Source organism: Oncorhynchus tshawytscha, linkage group LG04 (genome assembly GCF_018296145.1).
Source record: "Oncorhynchus tshawytscha isolate Ot180627B linkage group LG04, Otsh_v2.0, whole genome shotgun sequence".
Lineage (NCBI taxonomy): Eukaryota > Metazoa > Chordata > Actinopteri > Salmoniformes > Salmonidae > Oncorhynchus > Oncorhynchus tshawytscha.
The window spans coordinates 59174997-59190109 of NC_056432.1; the positions used below are offsets into that span (position 1 = coordinate 59174997).

The 15113-nt window shown below is 41.1% G+C and overlaps 2 protein-coding genes across 4 annotated transcripts in view; both read left to right on the forward strand.

Annotated features, from left to right (window-relative positions):
* The window catches only part of LOC112249103 (B-cadherin-like), a 51369-nt gene extending 39794 nt beyond the window's left edge, over positions 1–11575 (forward strand). Inside the window, exons 3-16 of one of the 3 annotated variants that reach the window (XM_024418756.2) lie at positions 4013–4254; positions 4485–4625; positions 4704–4859; positions 4953–5097; positions 5199–5371; positions 5470–5598; positions 5711–5896; positions 7391–7635; positions 7763–7905; positions 8009–8233; positions 8320–8538; positions 8670–8800; positions 10332–10472; positions 10658–11575. In XM_024418756.2, the coding sequence (XP_024274524.2) occupies positions 4013–4254; positions 4485–4625; positions 4704–4859; positions 4953–5097; positions 5199–5371; positions 5470–5598; positions 5711–5896; positions 7391–7635; positions 7763–7905; positions 8009–8233; positions 8320–8538; positions 8670–8800; positions 10332–10472; positions 10658–10864 (2483 nt within the window). In that variant the 3' untranslated portion in view covers positions 10865–11575. The remainder of the gene's footprint in view (positions 1–4012; positions 4255–4484; positions 4626–4703; positions 4860–4952; positions 5098–5198; positions 5372–5469; positions 5599–5710; positions 5897–7390; positions 7636–7762; positions 7906–8008; positions 8234–8319; positions 8539–8669; positions 8801–10331; positions 10473–10657) is intronic. The other 2 variants (XM_042320931.1, XM_042320930.1) reach the window with 2 other exon arrangements.
* Positions 11576–11775: 200 nt separating this feature from the next.
* LOC112249104 (zinc finger protein SNAI2) lies at positions 11776–15113 on the forward strand. Its single transcript, XM_024418757.2, has 3 exons — positions 11776–12864; positions 13758–14369; positions 14505–15113. Exons 1-3 carry the CDS (start codon positions 12777–12779, stop codon positions 14684–14686), a joined length of 882 nt encoding a protein of 293 aa, XP_024274525.1. The 5' UTR covers positions 11776–12776; the 3' UTR covers positions 14687–15113.

The window sequence follows — 15113 nt, forward strand, 5'->3', positions numbered from 1 at the left end:
ATCAACAAACTATTTTGGTCCAAACACACCAAGACAGTTGAGGCGGGCACAACAAACCCTTTCCCCCTCTGGAGACTGAAAAGATTTGGAATGGGCCCCCTGATCCTCAAAGATCTACTGCTGCATGGTTGAGACCATCCTGACCGGTTGCATCATCACCTGGTATGACAACTGCTCTGCATCTGACCGTGAGGCGCTACAGAGGGTAGTGCGTATGGTCCAGTACATCACTGGGTCCAAGCTTCCCAAGGCTCCTTAACAGCTTCTACACCTAAGCCATTAGATTGCCAAACAATTAATAAAATGGCAACTGGACTATTATATTGACCCCCCCCCCCCCACCCATTTGTTTTGTGCACTGCTGCTACTCGCTCTTTATTATCTATGCGTAGTCACTTCACCCCTACCTACATGTACAAATTACCTCAACTAACCTGTACCCCCGCACACTGACTCGGTACTGGTACCCCCTGTATATAGCCTTGTTTTTTAAATTCTATATTAATTTAGTTTATTTGTTAAATATTTGCTTAACTCTTGAACTGCGCTGTTGGTTAAGGGCTTGTGAGTAAGCATTTCACGATCTATGGCTTTCACATGACTTGGAGTACAGATACTGTTATATATATTTTTGTAAAGAATTAAGGTATTGATCAGACAACCAGTCAGACAAACCTTTAGAATGTCTTAGAAATCCAAATATTACACTACCGTTTAAAAGTTTGGGGTGACTTAGAAATGTCCTTTGTTTTTGAAAGAAAAGCACACTGTCCATTTAAAATAACATCAAATTGATCAGAAATACAGTGTAGATGTTGTAAATGACTATGGTAGCTGGAAACTTTTTTTTTTTTTTTTTAATTTTTTAAATTACGGGATATCTACAGAGGCCCATTATCAGCAACCATCAGTCCTGTGTTCCAATGGCATGTTGTGTTAGCTAATCCAAGTTTATCATTTTAAAAGGCTAATTGATCATTAGAAAACCATTCTGCAATTATGTTAGCACAGCTGAAACTGTTCTGATTAAAGAAGCAATTAAACTGGCCTTCTTTATACTAGTTGAGTATCTGGAGAATCAACATTTGTGGGTTTGATTACAGGCTCAAAATGGCCAGAAACAAAGACCTTTCTTCTGAAACTCATCAGTCTATTCTTGTTCTAGAAATGAAGACTATTCCATGCAAGAAATTGCCAAGAAACTGAAGATCTCGTACAACGCTGTGTATTGCTCCCTTTACAGAACAGCGCAAACTGTCTCTAACCAGAATAGAAAGAGGAGTGGGAGGTCCCGGTGCACAACTGAGCAAGAGGTCAAATACATTAGTGTGTAGTTTATGAAACAGAGGCCTCACAAGTCCTCAACTGGCAGCTTTATTAAATAGTACCCACAAAACACCAGTCTCAAAATGTCAACTGTGTAGAGGCAACTCTGGGATGCTGGCCTTCTAGGCCAGCAGATTGTGCTTAATTTGCACATCTCCCCTCTGAGAATTCACAAACGGGCATTTGACTGTTAAGCTACTCCAGTACTTTTCTCAGTGTAGCCTATTTTTCTCTGGAAAAAAATGCAAGATTGACTTCGAGCAAAACAGTAGGAAATGTAGCATTCGAAATATGATGACCATGTGGTGTTTTTGCCAAAAAGTTCACTGTAAGCTCATTTACTTATATGGCTGCTAGCCAAATAGCGTTGCACTTAGACATCTGAAAATGAAGCTGTTCTCTGCCAAATGTGACTAATGTGTTTTGTGTGATTAACCATAGTTGCACGTCCCTGATCACTCTATTGAAGCAAAAAACAGGACTTTCAAAATAAAATGCAGATGTCGTGGTTTAAAATGCATATTTCTGAACTCTAAATGGACCCCTGATGCGACTATAGGCTATTGAATATTTGAAAGTCGCAAAAAAAGCTTGCTTCAGGCTACACGCGCTTTTCTCTCGCTCATATTTTCACCCTTCAGACTATTCTCAATTTAATCTTGTCTTTACTAATATGTCATTTGTTTTTATTTAGAATGGTTCATTATCAAATTTGTCAGGAGTAAAAATACATGTCGTCCGTATGCACATGAATAGCGACTGGAGGCCACTTTCCCGCAGTTCGTCTTTCACTCCTGCCAGGTAGTCTACTCCGGCTTAATATCAGCAGCTGAGAAATAAATATACTAGCAGCTGAGAAATAAATATAGTAGCAGCTGGGATCCTGTTTTTAGTGGCAACCAACTCTCCTTTCACATGGGATTGCATATAAAAATGTCTGGGTTTATAAGAACAATAGTTTCACTCTGCAACAGTCACTGTTTGAGGAGCATGCAGCCTTTTGCTGTGCAACAGGTGATATTCTGCCCAAACTCTATGCCATGGGCTCTCCAACCCAGCTCCTGCAGCTACCCAGTGCTTAATTTGGGAAACAAGTGAAATCTGTTCGGGAACAACGCTTGTAACATGTTTTCACAAAACGTATATCATTAAACTGTTGACAGGGGAGGAGATGGAAACGCACAGTGAGATTCTGTAGCGAAAGGTAATGTCAGCCTTTTAATTCTGAAAATGCTCTGTTACTAAGCTATTCATCACCTAAGCCTATACGTTCTCTCCTTGAGTCATGGATAGAAAGTTTGGAGTGTAGCATAATGGAACAGAACATCCAGTTTGCATAATACACTCCACAGGCAATTACTAGAATTTGTTTAATTGGAGTATAGCCTAGCTAGACTAATTGTGTATCCAATTACCCATTTTCAGTTTATGGTCAGTAGGCTATACCTAGGGCTGTTGTGGTTACCGTATTACTGCCACACCGGCAGTAATGAGGCAGAACCGCAGTCAAATACTACCTGACCGTTGAGTCACGGTAATCTCTATTTATCCCCCTCCTGTTCACCCATGACTGCGTGGCCAACCACATCAAGTTTGCAGATGACACAAGTGTTGGGCCTGATTTACCACCAACAACGATGAGACAGCCAGTTGTAAAAACAAATGTTTGTTACAGGTGGCCTGATTTTTCTTTTTATTCCTCTGGACTTCAGCTTTACCACCTACATCTTTCTTTAATTTGTTAAACTCTTTGACGGCCACCATCTTGCCTAAAGAGTGGAAGTCGCTGTACCTCTACCTACCTGATTCTCTAGTACCTAACTCTCAATAGAATGAGCAGAAAGCAGAAGTGGGTACTGTGGCATACATCTAGTTCAGTTTTTACTTCTGAAAACTACACTTCCATATCTTTCTCAACCACACATTTCTTCTTGTCTTGTGTGTCATTGCACAATTTCTGCATAACATTTAGCCAGTTCATTAGGCTGGAAAGAGGTGTGTTGATTTGGGGTTTCTAAATAATACTCAATCAACTTCTTTTGTAAGCTAATAGGAGCATAATGATACATTCAGTCCTCTTTGTAGAGCTAGGTCTATGCCTCAGGATGTTTATAGTAGTCATGTGAAACCAGATGTTGCTGCCTGTCCTTGAGTCTCAACCCAGGGCTGGGCAAGTCAACTCTGCTCTCTGTCCACACAGGATGATTCTAGTAGAATACTTGTATACCATGACAGCTTAATCTCCACCTGGTACATTGTATATTGTTCTAAGTTGCACAGTACTAGTTATACATGTCATGTTAATAGTTACATGAGGATATGGGTCAATTTACTCCTTTGCAAGTCTGACATGTTGTGGGTTTTTACATTGTGCATGTAATAAGCCCTGCATAATGTCTTTGCAGCAGATCAGAGCTGCGATCATGAGGCGACTAGGCCTAGGTGTTTTAGAAGGCCATTTTGCCGCTTCGTTACTATGACCAGTATTCCATTTATACATTTACTGAGAGAGTCTGTGGTGGCTCTTATCAGTTCATCAAGAACCCACTGATGTTATAAATTTGAGATTGGGATGGTGCTTTAAATATTTTCCTGTTACTGAAGTGCTTTCAATGGTTACTTTTTAAGCCCACATGCATATTACTTTTAAAATATCCTCTGACCACCTTTCTCTTTGACCTTGCAGTGGTTTTTGATGACTGCACCAGCCGTACCAGCTTTCTCTTTCACTCCGAGGATTCACGCTTCAAAGTAGATGGCGACGGGACGCTGAAACTGAAGAGGGGGCTGACTCTGCATAATGGACATAAGGAGTTCTATGTCTCTACCCAGTCCAAGGGCAAGAAGATCACGGTTCCAGTCAGAGTGCTGCATGAGGCCAGACATGACCACCACCACAATCACCATGAGATGACCAACCAGCCCAAGGTATATGACTGGTTAAATTAATGAGAATATGGTGTTCTCTAGTGGATAGATGGGCAACTGCATCTCTGGAAGGGTTTCAATGACATGTATAGCTGGAAATATTCTGTAATTGAAACAGATTTTTTTCAGGTCAATTGAAGTTTGATGGCAGTTTCTGTAAAATGCTCTATGTATTTTGGTGCTTGTAAAACCATGGACTTGATATTTCATGGTTTGTTTCAATTCCACAGCCAGGAGAAAGTCTGTCTCTACCTGTTCTGAACTTCCCCAAGTCTTCAGGAGGTCTGAAAAGAAGGAAGAGGGACTGGGTCATTCCTCCCATCAACTTCCCAGAGAATGACCGAGGCCCGTTCCCCAAGAATATGGTGCAGGTAAGTGTCTTGTAGGTTAAGGATCGTTTTTCCATTACTCTAATCATTGACGTGAATTCTATTATCCTTGTAAACCAGATCAAGTCCAGCAATGATAAAGAGGTGAAGATCCAGTACAGCATCACTGGCACTGGGGCAGACCTACCTCCTGTGGGACTCTTCACTGTGGACAAAAACTCTGGAATACTCTATGTGACCCAGCCTTTGGACAGGGAGAGAAAAGACCAATACATTGTACGGTTTGCGTATCCTAAATTTCCTCCCTTGACTTAATTGAAAACGGATGATATTTAGTTTTAAAGTAATGTTTGTTACTTTTCTCTCTAGCTCCTAGCCCATGCTGTTGCAGTGGGTGCAGGTATAGCTGAGGATCCCATGGAGATCATTGTGAAAGTCATCGATATGAATGACAACAAACCTGTATTTACCCAAGATCCATTTACGGGAACAGTTCCTGAAGCATCAAAACCAGGTATGTTGTTCACACACACTCAGTATTTACAATACTTAATTCCCCTTAAAAAATGTTTTATTATGCTGGGACGATTCAGATGTTTTCTTCACTCTGTTCAGGTGATGAGGTCATGCAGGTAACGGCCACTGATGCTGATGAGGAGGGCTCTGCCAATTCTGATGTCAGATACACCATTCTCAGTCAGGAGCCTCCACTACCAAGCCCCAACATGTTTGTCATCAACCCTGTGACTGGAGGGATTCGGGTTAACGCACCTGGGTTGGACAGAGAGGTTGGTCTCTTTTCAAATCAATAGTCTTGTCGATCACTTACTCATTGTGTATATTCTACATGCATTATACTTGTGATTCTGATTTTAATTTTTGTCAGAAATTTACCAAATATACTTTGGCAATCCAAGCTGCTGATATGGAGGGAAATGGCCTTACCAGCTTTGGCAAAGCCATCATTACAGTAACGGACAGCAATGACAACGCGCCACAGTTTGTGACGCCTTCGGTAAGCACATTTCTGAAGGCAAAATTTAAAATTGCCGCCTTACAATCGTTTTAACACATAATGGAATTGCCCTTTCTTTGTTGCTTTATAATCATGCGTCTCTCCTTTGCAGTACACTGTGTCAGTCCCAGAGAATAAAGTGGATGCCTTGGTGGTGAAAATGCCAGTGACTGATGGAGATGAGCCTCACTCCTCTGCCTGGGCCACCACCTACAAGATAGTTGACGGGGACCCTCAAGGCCTTTTCAGTGTGAGCACAGGCCCTAGCAAGCTGGAGGGCATCATTACAACCGCTAAGGTATGTTGAAATCCTCTCCTATAGATATATTTGAGCTGCTACTCTGGAGGTGCAGCAAAAGCAGCTGGTCAATATAGCTTTTTAGCTGCTTTTCTGGAATGATATCCTGGAAGAAGTCATTTTGACTCCCCTTCGTATTTATTTGGACAGTGACACTAAAACATTTTAAGATGTTAGATACTCTAGTGTTTTTTTTAAATGAGAGATCCAGTATTTCATATGAGCCGACAGTACACAATATCCCATTTTTATTTGACTTTGCGCCCAGATGCTCACGATTTTTGCAGCAGTAAGAAAGCCATCGCCATCTGCGCCCGTTCGACATGGCCTAGTTTCACCTTTTTTATTACTTCTAAACAAACTTTTTGGGGTTCTCGTACACTTACAATGTTTTGATTCTTCCTTAAACAGTCACTAAGATTATATTTGGTTGTGAACTTTGCAAAATAACAATTTTGGATGCAGCAGTTGTTAGCTAGAATACTTACGCTCTATGATATGCTGTAGCAAAAGCTAGCCAAAGAGCCATTTTACTGGTTGACGTGTAAAGTATAATGCAGTTGATTTGCAATGACACAAACATTATATTAAACAGGGCATTCATATCAGTCTTAAAATCCAATTTATTATCTATAAGAAGTGTGAAATGCACTCATAAGCAGCATGTAAATATAGGCATTTTTTTTGCTGAGTTCTATAAGGCCACCAACTGTCTTTGCATATTGCCCTCATGCAGCAAACACAGAAATGGGTCTATAGAAAATACATTATTTGCCATGTCTTTTTTATTGTAAATAAGAATGTTTCTAAACCCTTCTACATTTGTGTGTATGCTACCATTTTATTATGGATAATCATGGATGACTTGAATCACGATGAGTGAGTTCAAGGGATGAATTGCATACCCCCAAAAAATGTTTATTGGTAATGGTGAGAGGTTGTCATGTTTTGGGGGTATGAACTTTTTGCCTCCAACTTTCTCACTAATCATTATTCACGATTCATTCAGGATTATCCGTAATCATGGTAGCATCCACATAATGTAAAGTTGTTCAGAAACATATTCTTATTTACCATTCATTTCTATTGGGCACAACAAACTGAAAATGCATCCGAGTTTGTAGTTGCAAGCTTGACTTGGTCATGGCGTGTGAGGAATATGGAAGCAAATGCCCAACTTGGACTACTTTAATACTCTGAATTTGTAGAAACACCTATGACTAAGAGGGGGGCAAGATGCATGAAGTGCTTTTATTTATAAATGGTCAAAAGGATATTTTTGAAAATACCCTCAATGAAAAGTTACATTTTGTACCGTTGCTTCATATGAAACGAATGATATAAAATCCTGGATTAAGGAGCCAAATTAAAAGTTTTGGCTACGTTGTCCAAATGTGTAGGGGAGAGTATGATTGTAGATATAAACGCCATTATCCTGATTCTATAATGTCTGCAGGATTCCTATGCTGATGGGCTTTTGTTCTTTCAACACAGCCGCTTGACTTTGAGAAGAACAGCAAGTACACTCTGCTGGTCACTGTGCAGAATGAAGTCCCATTCGCAATCAGCCTGCCCACCTCCACTGCTACTGTTGTAGTGAATGTGGAGGATGTGAATGAAGCTCCAGTCTTCACCCCAGTGGAGAAGATTATCAGGAAACCTGAGGACCTCCCTGTTGACAGTGACCTGGTTCTGTACACCGCCACAGACCCAGACACTGCAAGGAATCAGAAAGTCACGTAAGATTAGAACATCATTTACAATTTATTATGTTTTGTAAGATTTGAAGAGGAAAACATTTTTCAAATGACGACTGTACAGGTTGTAAGCAATGTTTAAAACATTTTTTTTACATTTACTACACAGATACAAGATACGAAATGATCCTGCTGGATGGCTAAGTATCAACAAAGACACTGGGCTGATCAAAGTCAAGAGCCTCATGGACAGAGAATCCACTTTTGTCCAAGACAACAAATACTCTGTTATTGTTCTGGGTATCGACAACGGTATTTAAATGTTCCCTTTTTCTAATGTTAATATTTAAAATTTAGTAAATGACCACACCCTAAACTTGACCCTGATTGACCGTGCTCTAATTTGGATATGCAGATGAAATCCCGGCAACTGGCACTGGCACCCTTATCATAGAGCTGGAGGATGTGAATGATAATGCTCCAACCATTGATGAGAGTGTGATCAGGGTCTGCAACAAGGAGTCCTCCCCACAGCTGCTGTCAGTCACTGATAAAGACAGCGCGGGCTTTGCTGCTCCATACACCGTACAGCTTCAGGGGCCGTCCCATTCTAACTGGACTGCCAGAATGAACGACACAAGTATGTATTGATTTTTCCCAGAACTACAGTACTTTCCCCCCTTTAAAACAATTGCGTTGTTAAATGTTACCCGTTTTCCATTTCAGAGACTGGCATTATCCTGACACTGAAGACTGTGTTGGACAGTGGAGATTACATGGTTGTCCTGAGAGTGTCTGACAACCAGGGCCTGCACCATGACAGCACCATCCAGGCCTCCGTGTGTGACTGCAAAGGAGCAGATGTCCAGTGTACCGATAAAGCTGTAGCAGGCTTCGGCATCTCTAGCATTCTGGGAATTCTAGGAGCAGTCTTACTACTCCTATGTAAGTTGTTCATTTGTTTAACCCGGCACTAAAGTGTTTAGTCAGTGCGGTCCTCGACGCGTACATATGTAATTGTTAATACACAGTGATGTACTAGTGTGTTAAGGCCCTGTGTTTATGTTGTGCCCCAGTGTTGTCACTTCTGCTGCTCATGTTCCTGCGGAAGAGAGGTGGTGAGAAGAAGGAGCCTCTGCTGCAAGAGGACGATGTCAGGGACAACATCTACTACTATGACGAGGAGGGAGGTGGCGAGGATGACCAGGTGAGGGGAGCGCTCACTAGACTAGCTCAGAACAAGCCTACTAGGCCAGGGTTCCCCAACTGTCTCAAATAGTTTTTCAACAGAACATACTGTCAGCGTGACACGTATATGTCCCTGGATAAGCTCTCACAATATTAGCATTTATTAAATGCAGTCATATAGGCCACTAAGTTACTTATTCAATGAGAAGTTGTATTTCCCCTCGGACACAATCTTGTGGATTGTCTGGTTTGATGGATTAATGCGATGTTGATGTGCAGACAGTCCTCGATTGACTTTGTGATAAGCCGGTTCCTGTCATGAGGAAAATGAGGACTCTCATTAAGTCGATCCAAACATTGTTAGCACAAAAAAATGTATGTTTCTTTATTGTGCTGTATTCCTGAGCATGCCACCCAAAATGCACACAGGGACTCGGCACTCCTGAGCGCATCCCTTATATGGCTCGATGTCTGGAATTCAATCGTTTTTTTTTTTTTTTTTTTTGCCTCATCCAGCGAGGGTATCAATTTTTTTTTTTTTGCAAGGGAGGAGAATTCTCCACCTGGGTGGACTGAGGATTATGTACAAACGCAATGATATCCTTTGGCTTGCTGTGGTCTTCAAATCTGGTGGATAAGTTCTCTCAGCTGCTTGGTGAAACCTTCCATCACCTCTGACAATGCTGCGGCCTGGTCCCTCTGCTTGTCGTGTCTTCAGTGTGCTGAAGTGCAGTAGCCTTCCAGATGATAAGTCCAAATCGAACAACTCAAGCTTCCTAGTAAAGAACTCAAATTTCTCCATGTCCACGACTGTTTTCCACTTCCCACAGATTGAACCTGTTTTAAGTTACAGAATATGTCTGCAAAAAGCTGTGTGCAGCTTACAGTTAATAATTAAATGTTTCTGTGTCTGGCCTCTATGGGGCGGAAGGGCACTGAGTTTTATGCTTAGATTCATAATTACGTCAGATTTAATTATTTGCAAACAGCGATATTTTCATTGCAAATAAGGCATTGGGAAAAGATGGAGCGATGAACGCATCTCTGTACATTCTTATCAACATCGATTTTCATTAGCTACCTTCTGGAGACTGAGAGGGACCTTTTATCTTGCTATCAAGTAAATTGTTCTGAACAAATGGTAATGTTAAAATAAGTAGTGTAGGCTACGTAGACTTGTTTTTTTTTCCCCCACCAATCAACGTACAAATTGACTAATTGAATAGACAAATTGAGCTTAATCAGATAAAATTATTGTCACTGAGTTTATTATGTACTAATCATGTGTTAAATTTGTTGTGTAGGCCAATTGTGCTAATATTATATATCTACTATGTTCTGGCCCACTGACTGTTGGCTCAGAAAATTTGGCCCGGGACCAAACCTGGTTGACGAACCCTGGACTAGGCTTTTCCAAGGGTCCATTTTTTTATTTTTTATTGTGATGCAATGGTTTGCAATAACATGTACATCTGTCACTCAATGTTTTATGTTTCTGTGTCTTCTGGTCTTGTAATATAAAACATGTCTGTACATCTTTCCACCTTCAGGATTTTGACTTGAGTGTCCTGCACAGAGGTCTGGATAACCGTCCTGATGTTTTCCGTAATGACATCGCTCCAACCATGGCCCGGCCAGAGTATCGTCCACGACCCGCCAACCCAGCCGACATTGGCAACTTCATTGATGATGTGAGTCAAGTCTTGAACTGATTTATACTATGAGTAGAATGCACAGTTAAGGTCATATCTAGGTCTTCTGGAGATGATTTGTCATGGAAATAACTGGATTTGACATGGCTAATGTCAGAATGCATGTTTAGAATTTGTGCTGTATGTTCACCAAGGTGGTAAAATGTAATCTTTCTGTTGACCAGAACCTGAAGGCAGCTGACAACGACCCCACTGCCCCTCCCTACGACTCCCTCCTGGTGTTTGACTATGAAGGAGGTGGCTCTGAGGCCGGCTCCCTCAGTTCCCTCAACTCCTCCAACTCAGGAGGCGACCAGGACTACGACCTCCTTCAAGAGTGGGGCCCGCGCTTCAAGAAGCTGTCTGACATGTACGGAGGAGGAGAGGATTGAGAAGTCAGTCAGCCACTAAACCTTTTTGCTTGGAAACTGTCCGGTTCTCCACACTTGGGTCTGTAGACTGAGGTCATTTCTTTATTTCCCCTTTTTTATGCGTTTCGGGCACATCTACAGTTTGGCAATTTGATTTGTGCAGACATGGGACCATTTTAGAAAAATGTGTTCAATGCTCGTCTTCAGCATGGGGAGGGTGGCACACTCTTGGCTCTGCACTAGCAGGATGTTGACATGGATTTTACACAGTTCAGCAGTTCTTTCTAATGGACTCTTAACAACCCCAGATTGTACTTGAATTTAATATGCTTTGTTTGCTGTTTTTTGCTTCTATGTTGGCGTCGTATCGAAGTTCTTTTAAAAAAATGGATGGGGATATATATAACGATCCTTTGGCATGAAATTGAAGTTACTGGAAGCCAAATGAGCCTTACGATTTTTGTTAGCATTTATTGAGCTTGATAATAAACTTAAGTTTGGATTACTTTATTCCTTTTCATTTTAATCATATTAATCACTAAGTATATTTTTTTTTCCTGAAGAAGCTCCGTTCTGCTTTTTTAAATTAAAGATATCCCTTTGGTACAATGATGGATGTTAATATTTGTATTAAATACATTGTAATTTGTCTTATTTTGAATTAAATTATTCAAATTCACAGCTGAGACACTAGATGGCGATGATTGAATAAAACAGTTCTTGGTCAATGAATGATGGCATTTCCTTGTCCCGCAGAACAGATTGTACAAGTTATAGTTAAGTAATAAGGCCGGAGGGGGTGTGATGTATATGGTCAACATATCTCGGCTAAGGGCTGTTCTTATCCACGATGCAACACGAGGTGCCTGGACAGAGCCTTTAGCCGTGGTTTATTGGCCATATACCACAAAACCCTGAGGTGTCTTACTGGTTACAAATGTAATTGGAGCAATAAAAATGTATATTTTGTCATAGCTGTGTCATATCAGTCTGTATACCATGGGTATCAGCCAATCCGCAGGGCTCGAACCATTTATAGGCTACCTTAGACATTTAGACCTCATGCATGTGATTTTTAAGGCACAATGTGCAATTTTAAACATTTGTTTTGTCTTAGCCTTCAGGAGTAGGTGTTTAAGGTCATTGTATTTGTATTATTTTCCAGTCATCTGTTCAAGCAAGTGAATTCCTGCCCACATCATAAATAAAAAGTTATGGTTGCTTTTAGTTGTCTACCCCACGGACCTCCTTTGGTTGCCTCAATAGGATGCACTTCATGGAATAGAACATGACTGGTCCAGGAATACGCTTTGCTTTCAAATGAGACATGGAAAGAAACTGAGAATAATAGACAAGGAACCTCTCACGTAACACTTCAAGTCTCTCTTTTCAAGTAAGCATAGGATACAAATAAATGTGCATTCAAATTAACACCGTCATTTGGCCTAATCATAGGTCTGGACTTTGAGCACGTTTTATGAAGGTGTAGAAAGTTTTTTTGTTTTATCTAGTTCAACCAAAAAAAAACATTTATTTGGCAATTTTTGCTATACCATGTGATAAAGGTTTGTAAAATAAAGAGAAACGAGTATAGAAAAAAACAACGGTTAGGCAATATTTTGACTAATTATAAAGCCAACCAGGCAGGGCAGGCTTGCAGACTACTGTGTTGCGATGCACCTGTTTTGTTGGGGTATGCTGATCGACGCAAAGGTGCCGCCCCCATGCACTTGTCCTTTCATTCTAATTGGTCCGACAGGGTGTGTATGCTAATTCTCAGCGACCGCTGCACCTGACTCTCCACTCCACGGAAGAATGCAAGGCAAAAGACAGCCTCCAAGTAACAGCTATTTATTCAACAGGTCATCCTACTCAACGAGCACTCACTTGTTACATTATTGCGGCGCTGCAGACTCATCAATAACAGAGCTATATGATAAAGATGCCACGGTCTTTTCTGGTGAAGAAACATCTCACTAATAAGAAGCCAAACTATGGAATTCTGGATTCAAAATCAGACGGTACAGTTACGTTTTTTTAAATCGACTGAAATTATACGTTTCTATCGTTGTGTTATATATAGAACTTCTCATCTAGTTCTATAAAAATAAAAAAAACATGTGAATACCTTTGCTATTTTGTCTGTTGGCTATTTCTTGCATTATTTCAGAGAAAAAAATATGAATTTATCGTCATCTTTATTCCATTCATAGCTAATTTTAAAAAGGAATTGTATTTTTGCTTTGAGTAGTTGAACACACTAGGCCTATAACTCAAACAATATGATTTCAGCATAGTCTAAAATTATGTTCGTTATAGGAAAGTAAATAATGATGGATTGAACTGATACCTTGGAATAGAATACAACAAATGCGGTTTTGGAGTTTAGCAGGTGCAAAATCTGTCACACAAAAGAAGAGATTAATAGTCCCTCCTCCTGGGATCTGAAGGGTCCTATTAAGCGCGTTCAAGAGGCTAATGTAGTGCCCTTCGAGGCTCCTTTTACCCGAAATGTGCCTTAGGTCTGTGTTTTTGTTCCAATTCACCCCTTAAAGCGAGCTAGCCTCCCACCCTCCTGTATTGAACTGTCAAGATTACCATTATAGAAGTGGAAAAGAAAATGTATGTGACTGAAATCAGATTCGTTTTTTGTAAGGAAAATAAAATAGTGCCAGTTGGCTATGCTATGGGAATGCATTGGAACTTTGGAAGTTATGCAAATCGACATGCACAAATACAGTCCCTCAGTACTTTGAGACTGCTCCTAATATTGTAAATTAATGTCAAATGTTTAACTATATGTTTTAACGTATTACTAAATGATACCAAATTATTCTCATAGAGTATGATTAAAACATTTGAGTGTACTTGTAAAAAAAAGTTTTAACATAAAATGTTGTTTGTGTCATTACAGCTCTCCACACCAGCCTGGTCTATCTTGAGGTCCCCTTTTACATCCCCAGCACTCCTCAGCCCCTGGAGGGTTGGCTGCCAGGGCCAAGTCTCATCCCCACACCAGCCTCCATGCACTCTCCCAAGGTAGACAGGCTGCCTTCAAGGGACACCAGCTTGTCCCTGCATAGCTCAACACAGGAAATCACCTACCCCCTGTCAGTGTCTCGCAACAATCCGCTAAGAGACTCACAGTCCGGATTTAAGTCCCTGGGAACCATGGAACCCCAGACCTTCCTGCTCTCACAGGACTTCAGACACCCGGAGGAGAGGTGCAGCATGCCTAATCCCCTCCTGGGCCTTGTTCACTCTAGTGTTAGTCAGGAGCACTTTGAATGCTTTGACTGCCACAAAGCCTACTTCACCTTCTCTGGGCTTGCCAAGCACAGGCAGTTGCACTGTGAGTGGCAGTGTCACAAGTACTTCTGCTGCAGGTACTGTGACAAGGAGTACGTGAGTCTGGGAGCTCTGAAGATGCACATCCGAACACACACACTGCCCTGCGTCTGCAAGCTCTGTGGGAAGGCCTTCTCCAGGCCTTGGCTGCTCCAGGGACACATTCGCACACATACAGGTACGGACAGAGTAATGTACAGCTGGCAACACTTTTTACCTTTATTCACCTGCTTCATGAATTGAGCTTGACTTCACACCATCCCGTATTCAGTTACCCACTAGGGCTCTGAGGTTATCAATTTCTTTTTTTCAGGTGAGAAGCCCTTCTCCTGCCCACACTGCAGCCGGGCGTTTGCTGACCGCTCCAACCTCCGAGCACACCTGCAGACACACTCTGACATCAAGAAATACCAGTGCAAGAGTTGCTCCAAAACCTTCTCCAGGATATCTCTGCTCTCCAAGCATGAAGAAGCTGGCTGCTCCCCACTGTCCTGATTCCGTTTACTGCCAGTGCTGCCCACTCTGTGCCTATTGCCTACTTGCCTAGACTATGTCTGGTTCTACTAACATCAGACTTCCCTCACAAAGCACTGGAGATAGACTACTATTAGTGACACGGAGCTCTGACTACTGTATGTTTTTGTTCTCTGACATTTCAAGCTCATGAAATAAGCACAATGGACTGTGTCCAAAGACGTTCTTACGTCATATATTTGACATATGAAGTAATTGTATGACATCAAGACAAATAGAGAAAAGTTGTTATCGCATGCTGCCAAAAATACTTGAAATTTAAAGCCTTGAAGTTTTTGATTGTGTTATTGATGATTACCTGTGACTTTTGAGGAAATGTATAGCTGGAGTATACAATTTTGTATGAACTTTGTTTAAAGACAATAAATACCTATTTTTGTACAATTGC

Coding starts and splice junctions, on each gene's coding strand:
- LOC112249104 (XM_024418757.2), top strand. CDS start 12,777: ATGATAAAGATGCCACGGTCTTTTCTGGTGAAGAAACATCTCACTAAT. Junction 12,865..13,757: donor TCTGGATTCAAAATCAGACG/GTACAGTTACGT, acceptor GTGTCATTACAG/CTCTCCACACCAGCCTGGTC. Junction 14,370..14,504: donor ACACATTCGCACACATACAG/GTACGGACAGAG, acceptor TCTTTTTTTCAG/GTGAGAAGCCCTTCTCCTGC.